At 55.0% G+C, this 22136-nt stretch overlaps 1 protein-coding gene across 2 annotated transcripts in view; it reads right to left on the bottom strand.

The window, feature by feature from the left end:
* MLPH (melanophilin) overlaps positions 1–21883 on the bottom strand; it is a 34782-nt gene extending 12899 nt beyond the window's left edge. Inside the window, exons 1-7 of one of the 2 annotated variants that reach the window (XM_081095292.1) lie at positions 21587–21883; positions 17278–17411; positions 6787–7008; positions 6522–6634; positions 3904–4007; positions 2598–2732; positions 1049–1253 (exon numbers count right to left, since the gene is read on the bottom strand). In XM_081095292.1, the coding sequence (XP_080951418.1) occupies positions 1049–1253; positions 2598–2732; positions 3904–4007; positions 6522–6634; positions 6787–7008; positions 17278–17387 (889 nt within the window). In that variant the 5' untranslated portion in view covers positions 17388–17411; positions 21587–21883. The remainder of the gene's footprint in view (positions 1–1048; positions 1254–2597; positions 2733–3903; positions 4008–6521; positions 6635–6786; positions 7009–17277; positions 17412–21586) is intronic. The other variant, XM_081095291.1, reaches the window with a different exon arrangement.
* Positions 21884–22136: the final 253 nt, after the last annotated feature.

The raw sequence follows: 22136 nt of genomic DNA, 5'->3' as shown, positions 1-22136 counted from the left end.
AGTTTGGCAGTTAGGGGGATCAGGCCAGGAGGGGAGAGCAGTTAGGGGGATCAGGCCGGCAGGGGACAGCAGTTTGGCAGTTAGGGGGATCAGACAAGGAGGTGAGAGCAGTTAGGGGGATCAGGCCGGCAGGGGACAGCAGATAGGCAGTTAGGGGGATCAGGCCAGGAGGGGAGAGCAGTTAGGGGGATCAGGCCGGCAGGGAACAGCAGATAGGCAGTTAGGGGGATCAGGCCAGGAGGGGAGAGCAGTTAGGGGGATCAGGCCGGCAGGGGACAGCAGATAGGCAGTTAGGGGGATCAGACAAGGAGGCGAGAGCAGTTAGGGGGATCAGGCCGGCAGGGGACAGCAGTTTGGCAGTTAGGGGGATCAGGCCAGGAGGGGAGAGCAGTTAGGGGGATCAGGCCGGCAGGGGACAGCAGTTTGGCAGTTAGGGGGATCAGGCCAGGAGGGGAGAGCAGTTAGGGGGATCAGGCCGGCAGGGGACAGCAGTTTGGCAGTTAGGGGGATCAGGCCAGGAGGGGAGAGCAGTTAGGGGCATCAGGTAGGAAGGCAGGTGAGCACTGAGGAGCCAGTGGTTCTGGATTGTGAGAGGGATCCCAGATTGGAGAGGGTGCAGGCAGGCTGAGGGACCCCCCGCCCCCGTGCATGAATTTCATGCACCGGGCCCCTAGTCAATATAATAATGTCCTTGGATGAGGACTAAAAAATAACTAAAAAACAAAAACAAAACTAAAGGTAGCAGCAGCTGTGTGGTCAGATTGGGGGTCAATGCTGGCTACCTGAGTGTTGCAAGGGGCACATGGAGCCCAGGGGAAGCAGGTGTCCATGAGGTTTGTCAGGACTGCACATGCCAGTCAATCACAGGGAAGGAATGGGCTACTTTAAATCAGTCAGTGTTGCAGCTGGCCGGTTAGCTCAGTTGGTTAGAGCGTGGTGCTAATAAATCAGTCAGTGTGTCTGCCCAAATTGGGGTGGTGGGCAGGGTTTCCAGAAACCCCTCCACCATGCAGAACCCAGTTGGAAGACAGCGGCCAAGGGCACCTACCAGGAGTGGCAGCGATCCCCGGGGCTGCTGGGCAGGACTCTCCTGGCAGGCAGAGCTCAGCACGGGCATCCTGTCCGGCAAGGTAGAGGCTGTCTGTCTGCTCTTCTGGGTGGGGGTGGCACCCAGAGGCCCTGGCATCAGCCTCCTGCAGGACCATGGCCTCCTGGGAGGCAGCCTCCTCCGTGCAGGGCTCACCTGTGAGGGCCTGAGCACATGGGGCCTGTCAACCACTGGAGGGTTGGCCTTGGGGCAGCTCCTTGGCGTGTGGGCCTGTCTCGTCCACATCCGGAGGGCTTCCAGGCGTCATCTGCTGACCGAGCACCACACACCTGCCCTCCGGCCCTTACATCGCAGTTCCCTTCAGTTTCAGAAACCGAGCTTTCATGGCCTATTCTGCATCCTGTCTCCAGAGGAGGTTGGGGCCTGACCCCTGGGCCAGGTATCACACAAGGCGACAGAAACACTTCCGACAGCCTCGGGGCATAGACCAAACCCAGAGACCAAAGCCCCGAGCAAGTGGGCAGGAAGTGTGTGTGTGTGTGTGTGTGTGTGTGTGTGTGTGAAGGCCAGAGAGGCAAGAGTGGGTGGGGGTGGGGCATCCCCTTGGCTGTGAGCCCCATACCCCTCCTCCACCCTTCCTGGGGCCTGGAGAAGGTTCCCTCTACTGTGCCCTCGGTCCCCAAGGAAAGGGGGTGCTGAGGGCATCAGGGAGCCACATGCCCCCACTCCTTTCCAGCTTGGCTGTGCCGGGGCTGGGAGAAGGAAGGAAGTCGTCCCAGGCCCTGGAGGCCAAACAAAAGGGAGACTGCACCCCCCAGATTTGCAGCTGGAGCAGGACCCGTGGCCCAAGGCCTCTTGGGTGCTGGCTCCCTGCCCCACTATCCCATCCTCAACAGAGGTCTGCCAATCAGCCTGGGCAGGCCCAGCCTTGCCCCAGCTGTGACCGGGCACTGCCTGGGCCCAGGAGACCCCCAGAGTTGGGCTGAAGCTGGGCGTCACTCTGGGTCTTGTGCCCAAGCTGCATGTGCCCTGTGGGTGAAGGGCACAGCCGCTGGTCCTGAGAGTGACCCTGAGAGGGGAGATCATCAGCCCTCCCAGGTAGTGGGGGCTGGAGCCTCACGGAGGGTCCCCAGGCCAAGATCACACACCTAAGGAGTCGAGTGACCACGTGTCCTGGCTTCTGGGTGGGCCCTGCGGATGCCACACTGCTGCTGTGATTATTAACGGCAGCCTCTTCCACCGCAGGGCTCTCCTAGTTTGGGCAATAAAGCCTGTGACCCCCGCAACTAACACGGAGGTCCAGACACGTCCAACTCCGGGCAGACACTGGTCCTCCGTCTGCCTTCCCGAGTGACGGGGCGCTGCCTTACTTCCGGGACCAGCACCCACCCTGAACCCTCCATGCCCCTCACTCCACTGCCCTGCACCCCCCACAGCCACGCTGCCAGCCCAGCCTTTCAGAGAGCCTAGTCCTGGGAGGGTGTGACGCTTCTGGATCCTGCCGCTGACCTGAGGCTCCCAGGCGGGTGGGGCAGGAGAGCCCACTCACCTGCAGGCTGTCCGGGGCCGCTGGGACTGGGGACAGGCTCGGGGGGTGACTGCAACACCCCGCGGAGTCGTCAGAGTCGGCCTCGAAGTCCAGGCTGTGAATGGGGAGGAGGCGCTTTTTCTTGGGGGGCACAGGCTGGGCAAGAGGAGAGTCAGGGTCAGTGGACAGGGAGGACCAGACGTCCCTCACCCCGGACGTGGGGTGGGCCCTTGAAACCAACCAGATGAGCCCCAGCTCGGAAGCCACACTGAAAGTCTGCCCAGAGCCCACCCACCCCTCACAGGGTCTGCAAGCCCAGCACCCCTTACAGAGACGAGCAGAAGCTGCTGATGGACATGCAGCTGCCCACACATGCCCAGGACACAGGCCCCGGAAGGTGGCAGCCTTGGGGGCAGGTAGGCTTCGGGTTCCCCACCCTTGGGGTTTTAGGCAAAAGAGGGGAGCCCGCAGGGGAGGCAGATGGGGGAGGGAGAACTTGTGCACATTAGATGCAAGGTCAGAGGTTAGCTCTGACCCCCTGACGGTTTCCGTCCTTCAGATGGATGTGTAGGGAAGAGTGCAGATACTGGGGAGTGTTCTGGAAGCTTAGGAAGTGGCACAAACTTTTGTAATAAACAGATGCATATCTTCCCTCCTCCCCCGCCCCCCAGAGCAGCCAGCTCGACCTGGCCAGCATTGCGTCTCTCTCCAAGTGGCTCCATCTATACTCACCATCGCCTGACCCACCCCTCCCTTCAACCTGCTCCCCTCCAGCCTGCTCCCCTTCAACTGCTCCCCTTCCATCATCCTACCCAGAAACCCTAGGGGTTACTTTGCGTGTCTTTATCACCATAAATAAATTAAAAATAAGTGAAAACAGAAACAAACACCAATAAAAACAAGGCTCATGTTTTGTCCTAGAAAAAAGCAAAAAAGCTCGCAGAGTCCGAGGGATTTATGTCCCTGTAAGGTGCAAAGACCGCCTTAGGATGACACCAGTGTGCCCCCTGGCCCCTGCCCTCCCAACCGTGCTCCAGCGGCCGAGGCCGAGGCCGAGGGCCAGGCAGTCTGCGGGCCTAGGCAGCCTTCTCTGCAGCCTCTGCCCACCCACAGCTTGCTAGGGCTTTCTCAGGTGCCAGTGACCTTGTGCTGAAAGCATTCTTCTCTCTGGTGCGAATCGCCCGCAGAGATGGTCCGGGCGTGGCAAAGGGAGGCAGAGCCTTAGCGCTCAGGCTATAGCGGAGCCATGGGAGCACTGAGACTTTTAGGAAGTCAGAACCCAAGGCTGCAGCCCCGGGAGCGGTGGGAGTGGTTGGGGAAGACTTACTTTGCTGCCAAGGGGATGGGTCTGAGCCCCTGTGTCCAGCTCTCCATCCGTGTCGGAATGCTCACTGTCTCTACTTCTCTCTCCTGGGCTTGGCTCAGGCCCACCTGCAACAGACACCTGCATGACTCCATTTAGGGAGAAATAGATTGGAGGCAAACCCTTTGTCTCCCCCCCGCACCCCTGCACCTATCCTTCCATCCACTCACCCTCCCACCCACTCATCCATCCTTTCCTCATCCATCATCATCCATCCATCCACCATCCACCATCCATCCATTTTCCATTCACCATCCATCCATCGAAAAACATCCAGGCAAGACCCTCTGCTGACCTTACAATGACCTATCCGAGCATCAGTTAAAGCTGGTTCTCATCACAGCAGAAAACCAGTGTTCTGCATCAATTTTATCAGGGTCACACCTGCAGGTATTCACCCCACAGTTACTGACCCCTTGAAGGAGGCTTAGAGCTAAGTCTTGTTTTTCCCCAAAAAACCAATTCTCCCAGTTTCTTATCAGCAGGCCCGGCCTCAGGCACAGCTGGGAGGGAGTGAGGCTCAGCCCCGGGGCCCTCTTCTTCCTTTCTCTGCCCCTCCTCTGCCCCCAGACGTGAGCACCAGCCAGCCAACTGGGGGCCCCTCTCTGAAGAGTGACAGTCTTGGAACTCACATCAAACTGCCAGACCGAGGGCATTGTGACGTGGACTCTGTCTGCATCGAGGGAATGTGGACATGGGTTTCCAAAGGCCCAGGTGTGTGTGACCGGTCAGGGTGGTGTCCTTGCCCCTCTGCTCGAAATGAGCAGGATCTCCACAACCCTTTGGTTATCAGCCCCTTACATAACCCTCCAAACCTGGAACAAGGCTTTGATATGAACCCACCTCTGGCTATTGAGTCATGGGTAAAGAAACCCAAAGGATTTCCCATGTTCCTGACATGAAGCAGAGATTTCTTGGTGGGGAGGTGGAAATGAAGATAAAAGCATTTGAGCAAGAAGGACTTACGTGGACATCGGGTGAGCTATGTGCTCTGTCAGACAAACCTACACCAAAGAGGAGGGGCTGAGAAGAAAGACGCCCTGCGGGGAGCTGTGAACTCAAGGACAGGAGAGAGGCAGCTCCTCCCATCCCACACTGCTTCCTGCAGCTCCTGCCATCCAGTCCTGGGGCCGCTGGGAAACCGCCGCTCGGCTGGCCCAGGGCGCCCCACAGCTGCACAGGGCCTGCAGCAGGTCCTGGCTGGGACTGCCATCGTTTGTTTGTCGACTTTCATTAGCCATACGGCTTCCCCAGCCTTGTGCTCCTTCCCTGCACCTTTCTCAGGGGGTTGTGTTTTGGGGCCCCCGGCAGGGAGACAGTCCTGGGGGAGGTCACTGTCGGGACCTGAGCCCTGCCTCCCCGGGGCCAGGAGCCTCTGCTATGGCTGGAAGCCGGGTTCCTGCGGCCCCACAGCGCCACCTCCTGGCTCTCAGGGACAGTTTTGAAACTGGCAGGCTCCTGGCCACTTCCCCTCACTCATTGAGCTCTGGACCCTGTGACCTTCTACGTCAGAGTTCCCAACCTGTGGGTCGTGACCCCTTTGGGGGTCGAACGACCCTGTCACAGGGGTCACCTAAGACCATCTGAAAACACATATATAATTACATATTGTTTTTGTGATTAATCACTATGCTTTAATTATGTTCAATTTGTAACAATGAAATGGGTCACCACAACATGAGGAACTGTGCTAAAGGGTCGCGGCATTAGGAAGGCTGAGAACCACTGTTCTACATCATCCAGATTCCTGAGCCCACCCAGGTCCCTGGCAATCAGCACCTCCCATGGCGGGGCCCAGGTCCTCAGGGCTCTGATGTGGCCTGTGGTTTCCTGCCACGCGCAGCCAACTTTGGGGGTGAGATTTCAGATGCTTTGCAGTGTGGCTCTTCCTGTGCTGCCTGTGGCTCCTGCCCCTGCGCCCTGCCGAGGGCCAGCCAAGCTCCTTCGGCTGCAGGGAGACCCTTCACTGGCTCCTGGCTGGCGGAGGGGGCATGGGAGGTGGGACTTTTTTGGGCTCCAGCCTGAGACAAAGCTATTAGCCCGGAAGAAGCAGCTTGAGGAAGAAAGGAGAAAGAACCCCCAAGAATGGGGAGACAGTCCCTCCCGTGTTGCTGGGGCCCTCCTAGTCCGGTCTGTGGTCTCAGCGTGGTTGTCAGGAGGCCTCTCTCACTCTTAAAAATGTCCTGGTTTGGAGATTTATCAATGTGTCGCCCTCCAAGTACTCCACCCAGGGAGGGAGGACCTGGGGACACAAAGCACAAACGAGGCCCGGCTATTCCATCAGCTGCCGAGTTTGAGAACCTTGGCTGTGAGTTCTCCACTTGCTACAGAGCTCTGAGAAAACACGATTTCAGAGGGTGGGGATGTCAACATGCAGGACTTCCCAGGGCCAGGCCCGGTCAGGGTGCAAAAGGCTGCACCTCACTCAGCAAGCAGCCAACCCCATCAAAACACCAGGCACAGGGACTGACAGGTGCGCAGACGCAGGTGCCAAAGGAATCTGCTTGGTCCTGAAACAGTAAAACATGCCTGGGAGCAAAACGGGTTCCCAGACCCCACCCTTCCCTCCACCCACTCCTCACCTCCTCCTGGCAGCCGCCCGCAGAGGGACCGGATCACTTTGGCACTTCCGAAGCGCTTGAAGCGGGCCCTCACGTGCCCATAGTACCACTCCAGGGAGCCCATCTTCACGACTCTGCAGAGAGATGGAACTCAGGCCTGCAGCACTGCTGTGCCCAACCACCACGCACACGTGCCCACCATTCTTCAGATAGCCCCTCACCCCACCAAAGGGACAAGCCACCCCTCAAAACCATCAGGGTCCCTGGATCTCCGGGCCCTGCTCACCTGGCCAGGTGACAGGGGTGGCAGAGCCAGCCCTCCTCCTCAGGGTGGGTGTGGCTGCAGCCTTGGCAGGTGAAGAGGCGGCAGTCCAGGCACTGCCGTTTGGGGGCCTCCAGGAGCCTGTAGGGCTGCAGGCAGTGGGCACAGTGGGTATCGCTCAGGAGGGCCGCGTCGGAAACCAGCTCCCTCTGGGAGCTTTCCTTCTTCACCTTGCCCTTCAGGCCCCTGAGTGAAACAGCAGAAACAAGGAGCACGTTGGACATCTCGTTGCAACAGTCTCTGAATGTGTGAGCACACACGGGATCCTTCTCACACACCAACACGCTGGATTCAAACGTGCATATGGGTAGGTGGGAACTTATTTTTATAGACATGAAATGGCATTTAAACCTTTCTGTGACTGTTCACAACTGTGTATTTTCCCAGGATGCACATGCATGACTTTTATGCGTTGTCAAAGCGGCCACAAAACACAAAGGTCCCGAGTCACAGGCTGGGGCAGGTCCCACCGTTGCCTGCACCACCTCATGTAGCTCAGTATAACAGAAAGAGGCGGTCAGGGGTCCCGGCCCACGTTCAGGTTGAAGGTCCTGGGCCCACATTCCTTCTCCAGCTCTGAGCTGGAGCCCTGAGCTTGCTGACGCAGAGCTCAGAGCTGGGGGGCCGAGCTGAGTGTCCTGGTTGACTGAGTGAGTGTCTGGTGTCTAGTCTGCCTGAGATGGGTGGGTTGGTGGATCAGGCTGGTGGTTCTGGTCGGGCCACATGGTTCTCCAGAACCCATCTGTTCCTAGTGTAATTATGTAAGAGGAGGTTAAAGAAGAGAAAGACGCAAGCGGCCGATGAGCTGGACAGAGCGGAAGTCACAGAGAATGCAGAGAAAAGGCTCATTAGATGGCGGGTGAGGCCGACCCTGTGTCCTGTGAGGCCCCGGCCAGTCACGTCCACTCTGCCACACTGACCTGAGCTAATGGCCCTGAGCTGAGGACAATTCCCACTGGGTGCACGTCAGGCTGGCACCCTGCGGAGAACGCCGATGGGTCACTGAGCTGCTGTGGTCACAGAGTCCCGAGGGCAAAGCCAGCGGGCATTTCCTCAATAAGTGGTTTGGGTCTCTCCCAGCAGGGGAGAAGCTGAGCTGACTCCAACCTTTGTCCTTGTAGAGCATGGTTAGGATGGGTCCCTTGGAGGGTGTCCGGAGCAGGCCCGACCCGGGAGTCCCAGGAGGACCACAGTCCTAGACCATCGGGGCTGCAGTAACAGCTTCCTGGTGAACCCGCCAGCTCAAGCTGCCTGGGAAACGTGCCCCCAGATAATGACATGTCCCCTTTGTTCTATCTCAGAGAACGTCTGCCAGATGTAATATTTTAGTTTCAGATGAGATCAAATTAATCTGTTCTTAGTGACACAATTGGACAGACACAGGTGCCATTGTCCTCTGAGAAGGCTGCACAGTGGTGGGGCCCCAGAGGTTGGTGAGGCTGCGGGCAATGGAGGGATTCCGAGGAGCTCTGGAGACCAGCGCTGGATCAGGCAGGGTTGACCGCACCTCACCGATTTCCCTCTCCCAACGGTTATGAAAATACTCACCAAGTTAGACACAACAATAAGACTCTTGTCTCGGCTTTGAAACCATATGCAACACACACACACACACACACACACACACACACACACACACACACATAGGCCAAGTGGTTGTAAAATCTAGGGGGAGGCTGTCATCCACTGACCACAGTCTTGATAAAGCCGCACGGACAAGGTCAAGTCTTTGCCTCAAACAGAAGACCACAAGGCCCCTGGAGCCAGGGGGAAGGATCCGGTGGCCTCCATTTCCACTCTTGCTGTATCTGCATCAGCCAGAAAACCTAGAGGCCACCCTTCGCTGATGGGGCCTTACCTGGCCTGGCTTACCCCCTTCTCCTGCGAGGCAGAGCTGTACCTCGGGCCCCTCCCAGCAGGAAGAAAGACGAGGGAATGTGGAGGCACCCTGCATCACAGAATGTGAAGTCCTCTTAAATAAGAGCCCAGAAGAGGCCTGGGGGTGGCTGGAGACTGATACGTTTCAGGTGCAGAATTGGGGGAAAGTGTAATTATATTCCACTCAGACTCTTTCAAGCATAACACCCCTTCTTCAGAGCTGGAGAGCAGGAGGGGACGGAAGAGGAGGCCCGGTGGGGGTGCAGCAGAGGAACCCCAGGTGATGCCTGCAGCGCAGGGCACACCAACCCCACCTGGAGCTTCAGATCGGGAGGAGGTGAGTGGGGCCAGAGCCACCACACGCCGACACCGGTTGACCAGATGTCACTGCACTACAGCAGGCAAAAGCCCAACATGCAGCTACAAGTGAGAGCCACCTTCTGGAATAGAAGACACCTCAAAAGGGATTCACTGTCAGAAACCGAGGAAGACTTGAAAGGAGTCTGCCTGGTGTGCTAATTGGGGTGAGAGATGAAGGAGCAGGAGATAAAGAGCCAGGCTGAGATGGAAGGAGGTAGTGTCAAGGGGTTGCTGTCCTCTGAGGGCAAGTGATTTGATGCAAGGATTTCCCTTTCAAGACAGGAGGAGGAAGTGACAGCATGTGGAGGGAGAAGGCTAGAGGGCCATGGAGATGTCACACCCCCATGTCCTCATTCTCCCCCTCTTGGGGTTGAATCCAGTGGGGAGTGTGGTGAAAATGTGCAAGAGTACTGGGGACAGACCAGGACATCAGGGGTTGGTGGCACACCCCTGCGGACGGAGCTGGGGAGGACCGCGTGGTGGCTGTAGCTCCCAGGCCAGCCCAGCCAGCCCGGCCAGCCCGGCCAGGACTTCTGCTCTCCAGCACTTGTGCTGGCTATTGGGTGAATCCCTACCCTGAGACCGTGCCCCAGCAGGACGGTGCTGAGAGGTGCTGAGAGGACCAGAGGGCGGACAGGGTCTGGGGGTTGGTACGAAGAGGCCATAGCATGCAGGGTAGATGGTGGGGGTCAGGATCTCAGTGTGGGTGCCGGCCACGACCATTCCCCACCCTGGAAGCAGACTCGACCCTCCACTCTGCATCAGGGACCAGCCAGGAGCCAATGGACAGTGTGTGGAGCCAAGACCTCAACAACTCTGTCACCTTGAGGTCCATGGGCTCCTGCCGGTCACCCACGCAGACTTAGCCAAAAGCAGGGGTGGGTAGAGGTGCTCTAAAGAGAAGACTGTACCCAGAGAAGAGGTCAGAGCAGCGCCTGGGATATGGAACCCACAAGCTTACAAGTTCTTGCTGACTGAGGGCGGGGACCCACGGGTGAGGAGAGGTAGGTAACAAATGGGCGGGCTGTTCTCTGCACAGCTTGTCTGGGTGGGAGTGAGTCTCGGCCCTGCCACAGAACAGCGATCACCTGAAAACACACTAACGCTCACCGACCAGGACACAAGAGGAGCCGGACCTTCGGATTCTTGTTGGCCACACACACCTGGACACAGCCATGCAGTTACAGGAGGCAGCGAGTTCTGAGCAGGCAGGCTACGTCTAATGGAACCAAGTCAGGCTGGCTCATGGCTTTGCTGCCAGGCTGGGCAGCAGGTTCCTGTGGCTGCTCTGACACATTCCCACAAAGGTAGTGGCTTGAAGCAACACCAGTTTATGACCTTACAGTTCTGAGATCAGAGGTCTGACCTGGGTTCCTGGGCTGAGACGGAGTTGTGGGCAGGACTGTGATCCTTCTTGGAGGCTCCGGGACCTGTCCCCTTTCTTCCCAGCTGCCAGGGCGCCTGTATCCTCTGTCTGGCCCTTCCTCGGTCTACAGAGCTGGCCGTGGTGGCTGAGTTCTTCTCACAGGGACTCTCTATGGCTCTCCTGTGCTCCAGCCTCCTCCTTTCTCCCACCTGTCCCCACGTCCAGGTCCAGGGTCACCCCCCATGTCCAGGTCCAGGGTCACCTCCCCATGTCCAGGTCCAGGGTCACCTCCCACATCCAGGTCAGCTGTTCAGCAGCCTTAATGGCACCCGCAGCCTTAATTCCCTTTTGCCGTGTAACCTAACATTTTCACAGGCTGGGGGGACCTGGACGTGGATGTGTTGGGGGGCTTATTATTCTTCCACAGTGCTGAGGGGAAAGAAAGTGAGGCCTCGCTCCTAGTCGAGAGATTCCCAAATATAAAACCCACACCCGGCCCCTCCTGAGAGTAGCCTGAGGTGTGTGTCCTCCAGAGGCTGGGAAACCAGGGGCCAGTCTGACCCCAAGGAGGGGCTGTAGCCAGAGAACCAAGTCACAGAGAAGAGACAGAGTTATTAAAAGTAAGGCGACCACAGTAAACCTGCCTGTCAGAGGTCGCCGTTGAAGGAGGCAGACCTGGTGCAGTGAATATCGGACAGCAGGGATGGGAAGCTAAGCCCCTGGCATCCGAGCAGACGTCGGGAATTAGTGTGGGGAATGGAACTTGCTGGCGCTCTCTGAGGTCGTCTGAAGAGAATGACCGATGGCGACAACAATGATAAAGGGAACAGTGGTGGTGAACGAGGCACCGAGAGAGCCCCTGAACCTCCTGAGCGATCTCGCACGCAAACTCCGGGCCCTGCTGCCTGCTCTCTCCCTGCTCCAGCCCCTGTCTATTCAGCCCTGGAGTCTGTCTGGGTGCCAAGTGGCCCGTCTGATGGTGACTTCAAATTCCTACTGTTGTCGTTGTTGTTATTTGTTTTTAAGGTGAGCCTTGGTCTGCCATGCCTCAGGCTGGGCAATGTTGCATGATTATCTCAGGAATGCAGGCCTGTTTGCAGACGTTACAGATGCCTGTCACCAGCTGTTTGCCTTTCCAGGGCAGACTCCCAGGCCTAATATTTGACTTGTGGGCCGGCCCCTGAAAAAGGCATCGGTTAGGTAAGCTGCCATCCTCGCCCAGGGGCGTGAGTCCCCAGCTCCGGCTCTGCAGTGTCATTCTCTGGGTTTAGGAAAACCTAGTAATTCTAAACACAGATTAGAGGCCCCTCGATAGCGCAGGGAGCGTGACTGAGAGGACCTCAGATGAGCAGAGAGAAGGCAGGGCGCAGGTCAGCTGTGAGTACGTGGCCCCAGCGCAGCAGGTGGAGGCCTGCTTCTGCCCCAGGTCCAGGCTGGCCGGCCACCGCGGGGCTCCGCGTCTTCCCGAGGGAGGGAGTGAAGAAGCTGGGACGACCGGCCGATGCTCCCCTCAAGAAGCTTACCCTGGTGCTCCTTTGTGTTTATGTGCCATTAAACACGAAGCATGATCATCCATGTGCACTTAACGCCTTTTTAATACCCAGCTACCATGAATGACTGCAGAACACTTACAAGATAAATAATACAAAGCGGTATGCAGCCAGGGCCCCACCCATATTCCCACTGTTAGCAATTCCTGATATTCTTTAGAGCCAGGGACTGCCTGGTCCTCAGCGTCCTCGTCTGTGACTGGGGAGAACACAGCAGTCACACTGTGGTGTTGCCCGAGCAGTAAATGAGGTGTTGTGAGGTGTGGTGGCTGTTTCATTTTATTATTTTTTTCTTTCATCCATCCCCCTCTGCCCTCCCTTTGGTAACCATCAGCATGCTCTCTGTATCTGTTTTGTTTATTCATTTTTTTAAAAAATTCACATGTAAGTGAAATCCTATGATATTTGTCTTTCTCTGACTTATTTCACTGAGCATAATACCCTTTAGGTCCGTCCGTTCGGTCGTAAGTGGTAAGATTTCATTCTTTTTCATGGCTGAGTAACAGTCCATTCATTGTATGTATGTAGCACATCTTCTTTGTCCATGTCTATTGATGGGCACCTAGGTTGCTTCTATATCTTGGCACCTGTAAATAATGCTGCAATGAACATATGAACATATAGGGGTGCATATATGTTTTCAAATTAGTGGGGTTTTTTTTCTTTGAATAAATACCCAGAAGTGTTATTACTGGGTTGAATGGCAACTCAATTTTCAATTTTTTGAGGAATCTCCATACAGTTTTCCACAGTGGCTGTATCAGTCTGCATTCCTACCAACGGTGCACGAGGGCCCCCTTTTCTCCACATCCTCACTGACACTTGTCGTTTGTTCATTTATTGATGATAGCCATTCTGACAGGCGTGAGGTGATATCTCATTGTGGTTTTAATTTGCATTTCTCTGATGATTAGTGATGTTGAGCATCTTTTCATATGTTTATTGTCCACCTGTATGTCCTCTTTGGAGAAGTGTCTATTCAGGTCCTCTGCCCATATTTTTTATTGGATTGTTTTTTTAATTTGGTGTTAAGTTTTACAAGTTCTTTATATGTTTTAAATATTAACCCCTCAGCAGATGTATTATTGGCAAATGTCTTCTCCCATTTATTAGGTTGTTCTTTTTTTTTTTTGCTTTGTTGATATTTTCCTTTGTTGGGCAAAAACCTTTTTAGTTAGATGTCGTCCCATTTGCTTATTTTTTCGTTTGTTTCCCTTGCCAGAGGAGATGTATCCAAAAAGATATTACTAAGACCAAAATCAAAGAACTTACTGCCTATGTTTTCTTCTAGGAGTTTTATGACTTCAAGTCTTACATTTAAGTCTTTAATCCATTTTGAGTTTATTCTTGTATGTGGTGTCAGAGGGTGGTCCAGTTTTGCCTCTTTTGTCATAGATTTATTGACCATGTGTGCAGACTTATTTCTGGGCTCCTTATTCTATCCCCGTGGTCGGCAAACTGCAGCTCGCGAGGCACATGAGGTTCTTTGGCCCCTTGAGTGTGTGCCCTAATTAAGTTAATAACAATGTACCTACCTATATAGTTTAAGTTTAAAAAATTTGGCTCTCAAAAGAAATTTCAATCGTTGTACTGTTGATATTTGGCTCTGTTGACTAATGAGTTTGCCGACCACTGATCTAGACGAGTCTCAACTGGGCTGACTGGGCACTTCAAGTCTCTGCCACGTATCTGTTCCATGCCAGTAGGCTACCTCAGGAATGTCCTCATGGAGATGACAGAAACACAAGGAAGAGCAAGGCCTCTCGAGTGGTAGACTTAGAAGCACCATACTTGCACTTCTGCTTCATTCTATCACCCAAAGCCAGGCACATGGTCAAGTCCAGAGACAGAGGCAGAGGACACTTCAAAGTTAAATGCCCAAGGGGGTGGATGCAGAGAGGGTAAAAGATCATCCAACCCATCAGCAAGGCCTATCAATTCTACCTTAGAAATACTTTCCACACCTGTCCAATACTCCTTCTACCTTATTGCTACCACCACTTCAGTTCACCATGATCTCTCTTGCCTATCACCACCTGACTGCTCTGTCCAAATCTTTCTTGTCCATTCCTTCTCAGACCATTCTCAATGCAGCAACGAGAATAAACTTAAAAAGCAAACCTGCTCTGACCACTCATTTAATTAAGTCTGCCAAATGGTTTCCTATTGTTCTCGGGATAAAGGTGAAAATCCTGAGTAAGGCCTGGATTGTTTTCAATTTTCAATTGAGGGGTTCTTTTAAAGCAAATAGGTGAACCTGGTGAAAGGGAGAAAGAGAGTGAAGAGGGAGTGTAGGAAAGAGAGGCTTTGTAATGACTTCCATGTGAGCACAGCCTGGGACCCCCTGTCTCCAACCTCATCTCCTTCCATCCTTTCTTTCACTTTATGGTTGGGACACATCATAATTCCCCAACTTGTACACTATTTTAAGCCTCTGGGGTGTTACTTGGACTGCTCTGTGTCCAAGTAGAGAAGTAGAGTTCTTTATCCCTCCTTTTGGTACCGCTTGAAAACCCTCTGCCTTATGCCCTAAAAATAAAGAAAGGAGAAGAGTGTAGATTGGTTTGGCTCAGTGGATAGAGTGTTGGCCTGTGGACTGAAGGGTCCCAGGTTCGATGAGAGAGAGAGAGAGAGAGAGAGAGAGAGAGAGAACGAAACGCCAGCTTAGGAGTACCCTAATTAAGTTAATAACAATGTACCTATCTATATAGTTTAAATTTAAAGAATTTGGCTTTCAAAAGAAATTTCAATCGTTGTACTGTTGATATTTGGCTCTGTTGACTAATGAGTTTGCTGACCACTGTTCTATCCCATTGGTCTATACACCTGCTCATGCCAGTGCGATGCTGTTTTGATTATTGTAGTTTTGTGGTACATTTTGAAATCAGTGAGCGTGCTTCCTCCCACTTTGTTTTTTCTCAAGGTTTCTTCATCCCAGATTAGCTGATATTCTCCACAAGAACTAAACCCCACGGGGGAAGGAAGGATTTAAACAGAACAAGAGCAGCAGGAATGTTGCTTTCCCAAAGGGCCTTCTGCTCTCAGTAGCTGGTTTCTTGCACCAGAGGCTGGAATCACCTCCCAGGAGCCTCACTTATCGTCCTCCCTCCCCCTCTGCTTCCTTCCAGCACATCATACACCTGCAGGGGGGGCCTCAAGGACAGTGAAGGCCAATGCCACTGGAACATCAAAGACGGAGGAGCCCCTTTGAGCAAAGGCTCTGTTGTCACCGTCCCTCTCCACACAGGGAAGTGGCCGCACCTATGGCTCACAGCCCAAGCCCTGCACTGGTCAACAGACTTGGCATCAGGATGTCCGTTCTCTCACACAAACGTCAATCCTGTTCAAGGCTCTAAGTTCATCCACAGTTAAGACCCACGTCCCCATGGCAATGCCCTGCCCAGACTCCATCCTAAATCCTTCTGATGCCAACGTTGTTAATGTCCAAATTTTGTACAACTTTGAATTTTTGATTCTTTGGTGCTCAGCACTGTAACCTGATGGGAAGCCAGGAATAACATCACACCCTGTACAGTAAACACCCCACTCCCAAGTCCCTGGTCGAACACGCCAACTTCAGGGAGAGATTTTATCTGCCTGGGCTAAGTGAAAGGCGAGGTGGCCTCCCACTTCCTTCTCCTCCACTTCCTGAAGCTGCCTGCCAGGGGGCTTGCGGCTCAGGAGCCAGACCCCAAGGGAACTTCCTTCCTGGCAGCTCAGAGGAAAGGCGCACGCAAGGTCAGTGCTGTTGGCAACCCTGTTCCCTGGAATAAAAACACATTCTCTTTGGAAAGCCATTTAGGAGGTACACGGTGGAGAGGGGCCAAGGCCTCACGCCTCTGTGTCCCCAGGGGGACTCTGAACGTCTTTGGCACAGCCTGGGGAGCCTGAGGCCTGGCCGAGGGGTCGGAGGCTTTGTGTCTTGGGAATAGTCTGGTCAGACAGGAGTTAGTAAAACTGGTCTCACAGCCCCATGGCCTTCCATCCTTGCCAATGTCAGGGACCTGGGCAAGCTCATTTGCCAGTGCCGGGAGGCCCGCTGGTCTGACCCTGCAGGGGAGGTGCCGGGCTTTCCCAAACCTGCCCAACATCCTTTCCAGGGGACCGACGCTCCTATTTGGAGAGAAACCCACCTAATACTCATTTCTGTTAACTCTGTAAATATAAAAGGAAACACTTCTTTTGTTCTTTGATTGTTTTCAGTTGGTAAACTTGGTGAGTTGTCTGCTTAGCAAGTTGCCTTTTGGCCAATTTGCTCTTGGTGAACTGACCTTGAGCCCACATGCTGTGTCTATAGACACCGGACAGGGACGTGATCTCCAAAGAACGGGCATGTTTGCTTCTTGGTTTCACAATCTCCCCCCTAATTACTGTGCTCTGTTTCCTGCTTTCCCCCAGACCTGGCCTAACGGTGCCTTCCCCAGGTGAGGAGACAACTCCGTCCTCTCAGTTCCTCAGGCCATGACCTTGGCGTTACCTTGGACTCCTCCCATACTCTCCACCCCACATCCAATCTGAAGGCAAATTTGCTGGCTCTCCCTTCAAAATACAAGTGACTGCGGCTCAGTAACGCACAGCCTGTAGAGCGGAGGTCTGGTCCCGCTGGTCCCCTGCTCACACGCCTCCAGGTCAGCAGAGGCCTGAGAGAAAGACCCAGGGCCTGTAAAGGTCCATGGAGCCCACGTGATGCCACCACGACCTCCTCTCCCTGCGCTGCCTGGAGCCCTTGTAGGCATTCTCTTGGCTACTCCCTCACCTCCTCGAGTCTTTGCTCAAATGTCTCCTTCTCAGTAGGCCTACCAACCCCCCAAAATACCCAGAGGAGATAACAAGGAGCTCAGTGGAAGCCAAGCGTTAGAGGTTGGGAGGAACATGCAAGGTAGGAGGGCGTTAATAATGCTTGTGGGCTTTCGCTCAGTTGGATGGGGGCCACCAACGCGATCAGAAAGGAAGGTGGAAAGTCAGCCTCGACCGCCAACCCCTCCATCGCAACATTTGGGCGTTTCAGAATGGATCCAGTCATTACCCCTTTGTCACTGTTCATTCTTGCACTTTGGTGGTCCCTGCGTCACCCAGTTTGGGGACAACGTTACCCTGGAAGCTGGATCAAGCTGAAATAAAACTGCTTAAGGCACACCTAAAAGTCAGGTTGCAGAGTCAGGGCCCTCGTTTTAATTATGAGGAAACCGAGGCCAGAAGGAGCGTTTCCCAGCACCTGGCTTCCGTCGATGCCGCTCACCCACCCAGTGAGCCCGGGGTGTGGCGGACTCGGGCTCCGTGGGCTCAGCCCCACGCACTTACTCCAGTCTCTCCTCTTCTTTCCGCCTCAGCTCAAAGTCCCGCTGCACCACTTCCCAGATGTGCTTGGCCTCTTCATCCGTGAGCTTGGAAAGGTCCAGCTTTTTCCCCATCGTGGCTCCTCGTCAGGCTCACACCTGGAAAATCACAGGATCATAGCGTCAGCCCAGGAAGCCCACGATGCTGGCTGACTCACGGAGCACCAGGCAGCACCCAGAGTCCGGGTTCCCAGGCAGCCTGTGGGTACCTGGGCTAAACAGGCAACGAAACGAACCTGTGTAGCATTCCCACACCCTGCTTTTAAAAGGGATCGACTTCCGCCTCCTGACCCTCACACCTGTAGACCCGAGTTCCTAATTCTCTTTTCACTGTGGAGTAAGTGTCATGATGCCAAGGGATACCTCCTTCCCCCTGTCCTACGCCGTGCTTTGTGATGGGACCCCAGGTGTGATCCCGGGGTCTCGCCTTAGGGGTCCTGGGAGCCGGAACAGCCCTGCTCTGGGGTATGATTTGTTGGATGAGGTTCCGCTGTGGTGACCGTTTGTAAACCACCTGTGACATCAGCAGGACTTCCCTGGGGCCTGAAATCCGTCCTCCCGGGAATGTCCGAGAAGGGACCAACCGTCTGCTCTCCTGGGGGGCCTTCAAGTCAAAGGGAAGATTCCACCGGCTGCTGAACATGGGGAGCATCTCCCTCAGGCTGCTGACCATGGAAGTGCTCACTGTGGGAACAGACTTCCTTTTCTTGCGTAAGAGGTTAATTATGAAAAGTAACATGTGCCAAGCAGCACTTGGGTACACTTGAGATGAAAATTTCCACAGAGATCCCATGCTGTCGACTAGAATGTCCCCTGGCTTGTGCCTTAAACTTGATGGAAAGCAACTTCCATTTTCTGCCCGACCCCTCCGGGTCTCCACCCTCAAGCGCAGTCTGACTGTGAACCCCTGGGGAGGGGCCCTGAGTGCCAGGATCATCCAAACTGTCCTCAGTAGAGTTGAACTTAGATTCTGGACCAGAAAACATGAAAACAAAACAGATTTTTGATGCTTTCCGGAGCACACAGTTTCTGGGTTTAAAAAAATTGGAACAAAAAGTTATTTGATGGATGACTGGGATGTATTCAGTTCTGTTTTTTTTTTACCACTTTTGAAAAAAAAATGTTGTATCCTAAGAAGCTCATTCTTTGAAATCCTAATTTCAGAGCAGAGGAGGGTGCGTGACCATCAGCTGAGCAGTGACATCCCCCTCCTGGGGATGAGGCCCACGCTGGCTCCTGGCTGCCGAGAGCGAGGCCCGCCAGGAACATGCTGAGACGTGACCGGGCGGCCACAGCAGATGGGGCACACAGCCACACCCGCGCCCACGGGAACCGTGGCATTACGGCCTAATACCACCTTGGAGGCTCCGACAATGAGCCTGAGTTCTTAAGGAATGCGATGTGTGTCCACGGCACTCTGTGTAATAAAACAGTGATGTGGAATATGCATTTTGAAACATGCATCCCACATAGCTAAACCACAACCAGACTGTTACTACTTCATGGGTTAGAGAGAACCTGAAAATTTTTTACCCAAGTGCTTATTTTTGGTTCTGGCCCAACTCCAGGGTGAGCAGCAGGGGCAGGGAGAGGACTGGAGGGAGAGGGACTCCAGGTTCAGACGCAGCCTCGGAGGAGGCTGTGCCATGCGGCAGGGAGGTGATGCTTCGAGGGCCCGGTTCCTACGACAGCCGGGGTTGAGGGCCAACGGTCTCGACATGTTCTTTATATATTGTGACCTTATCCTCCCATTTAGCAGATTAACAAAATGCTTAAAGCTTAAAAAAAACCCCTATGTTTAGAAAAGTGCTGTTAGTACGCCCTCTGGCTTGCCTCAGGTTGGGACATGGACAGGGACATTGCAGTACGTGGAAGAGCCAGCCCCTCTGCCAGGCACAGCCTTGCCCCGGGGCCTATGTGGGCTCAGGGAGGGGACAGCCTTTCAGCCCATCACTCCCTGCTTCCTTGCTCACCCAGGCCCGATCTCCAGCTGGTACCCCTGACCCACAACAGTCAAGGGCAGCCCACGGAGGGTGCAGGGCTGCTGTGGCGCCTGGCCTGCAGGGAACCTCCCAGGATGCACGTGTTGGGAGGGCAGCTCCAACCCCCAGGCTCTATCTGTCCTCCGCCCCATTTCGGTGGAGATAACTCTGAGTCATGAGGTTCCTGAAGAAAACACTTTCAGTTTGCGCCTGTTCCCACTGCTCAGAGCTAATCACACTTTTCATCTTTGAGACTGAATAGTTACAATGCAGAGAAGAGCGGCTGACACAGAGGGGAAAGCGCTGGAAAGACACAGCGGAACTGGTTTTATAAAATGAATATCCTGGACCCAGAATACAGAATCTCAGTGGTGTGTCGTCTTTATTGTTAAAGGTTTGAGTTCATCCTTTGGCTGAATTAAAGGGAGATCGGGGCGGGGTTCCTCCTTCATGACACTTGGCTCCACCACATCTTGGGCGGCTGCTCCCTAAGCCTTGGCGCAATGGTGATTATGAGCCATCACCGCCTGAGCAAATAAAACCAGGGAGCCAGTCAACGTCCCTCACTGAATGCCCAGCTAAGAGTGGCAGGAATGCTCGCTGACTCAGAATCTAGGTGTGAGGTGCTGTTCTTGCTGATAAAGGTGCAGGGACACGCCTGAAGGAACGCACAGGTGCCAGTTGTGGGATCTCTGCATTCACCTTTGTAGCTGTTTCCCAAATGCTGCCCCCAGAGCTGGGCCTGCCGCCCATTGGTAGGACCCAATCCCCCAGCCCTCATCAGCTGCAAAATGAGCACATTCCCAGGGGAAGTCCCTCCACCCTGCAGGTCACCGGCATACCTGGGGCACAAGGAGAGGCTCTGAGGTCACTCCAGCACTGACACTGGGTGGGCACTCTGCAGCCTGCCCACTCCCTCTGCCCTCCCAGGTCCCTCATTTATACACGCACACAGGTCCTGCGTTTGTAGCGAAGGCCTCAGCTCCAGTGTCCTCAGCAAGGATGGGTCCCAGGCTGAGGCTGCAGGACGATGGGGGGCTGAGAGTCAGGAGCTGGCTTCCCATCCCAGTTCAGGCACCAGCCGGCCCTGTGACCTGGGACAAGTTCCTGGGTCTCAGCTTTCCCATCTGTACCATGGACAACGGTCGGGCTCCTGGACCGCTCTGGCCCTCTCCAGCCCTGTACGATGCCCGGATGTTAGAATAGAAGGGGGGTGGTGGGTAAGAGGAGGGAGGAAGGGGAGAGCTCTTGCTCCAGAGGTTGCTTCTAAAAGAATGAGATAGTCAGACCTAGAAGACTGACCCAACCACAGGAGCAGCCACTGCATTCTCATCCATGGCCACCAGAGCCACCTTTCCCACCTGCCTACTTTAACCCCCAATCTCCCACCAGACCCACTCAGCTGCTGGTAATTTTCCGTCACTAATGCCTTAATCAGTAAGATCCCTGCCTGCTCATCTGGGTGCCTGGCACTGTCCTCGCCTGTGCGCCAATGTCTCGGCTCAGCTCCCACGGTCCGCAGGCTCTGGCTCTCTCCCTGGATTTCACCTCCACGGGCAGTCAGCCTTTGCGGCTAGTGGGCTACTGGGGTCCCCCCTCCCCCCATGATCACTCCAACCTCTGAGAAAGAAAAGAAATATGTATATAAGATTAAAACACAAAAAAGACAAAAAAGATCTAAAGGCCCCAATCCAACTGAAAAGGAAGTGGGTTTTTAAATTTGGTTAAGGTCTGAGCCTATGAAATCTTTGGGGATTTATAAGGAGGGTATGGCTCACAGACTCTCCCCCTATCTCTACAACAGGGTGGATGGGCTGGGATGGAGCCTGGCAGCAAACGAAAGAGGATTCGGATAAACCCGGGGCTTCTGGAGGTCTGGGCGCATCCTCCCCTGCCAGGACACCCCCAGGGCCCTGACCCCTAGATCTGCAGTGCAGGGCAGCAGCCCAGGAGGAAGTATTTACCCAAGCAGCCTTGGGCCCCTGGGCGTCCAGCTCAGTGCCAATCCTCTCAGGTCCCAGCCCCAGTTCAGTCAGCCCCCCTCACCCCCAATAGGGTTTCTAATTAAAAGCACAGTTTTCCTCAAAATGGCCTGCTGACCAGAGTATCCGGGTGAGGTTTGGGGTTCTGGGGGCTGGGCAGGATTTCCTCACCAGCCTGGAGCGAGGCCAGGGAATCACTGGGGGCGTTTCCACACCATTATAGCTGCACACTTCTCCGCGGACCCTCCCGGAGCCTGGGCCACCAGTCCTGGGCACCGGAGCCCAACCGTTCCCTTTTCCTGGCACTCACCGACTCTTTCCCTGGCCGTGCGGGCCCTGCTTTGGACGAACCTGGGCGTCTGGTCGGGGCGCACGGGGGCAGCAGGGCGCAAGGCACAGGGCAGGAGCTCTGGACTGCCTGGGCCTGGCGGGCAGCGGGGAGGTCCGGGTGCTGCCCGCTGGGTCACGTGGGCTGCGCCCCGCCCAGCTCCGGGAGCGCGGGCACCTCGGGGTGCTGGACCGGGCGGAGGGCCGAGCAACCCCAGTGCCCGCGCGGGAGGCGCCGGTGCAGGGCCTCTCGCTCCTCGCCCCAAGCCAGCTTCGGGGAGAAAGGCGGCGGCAGGAAGCGGGGTTGAGCCCACAGCCGGCGAGTCGCGTGACTTTGCCGGCGATGCGGCCGCGGGGCCCTGCCGTCAGTGCGAGGACGCCCGCTTGCCCGAACGTTCCGCGGAGCGCGCGGCACCTCGTTTAATCCCCATCCCATCTCTGCTGGGAGGACGCTGTTTACTCCGACTCTACACAGGGGAAACGGAGGCTTGGAAAGAACCTTAGACAATGACAAGAACTAAGTGAGAACACTA

Source organism: Myotis nattereri (assembly GCF_964212035.1).
Source record: "Myotis nattereri genome assembly, chromosome: 7".
In the NCBI taxonomy this organism is placed as follows: domain Eukaryota; kingdom Metazoa; phylum Chordata; class Mammalia; order Chiroptera; family Vespertilionidae; genus Myotis; species Myotis nattereri.
This window is presented reverse-complemented; position numbering and strand designations above follow the sequence as displayed.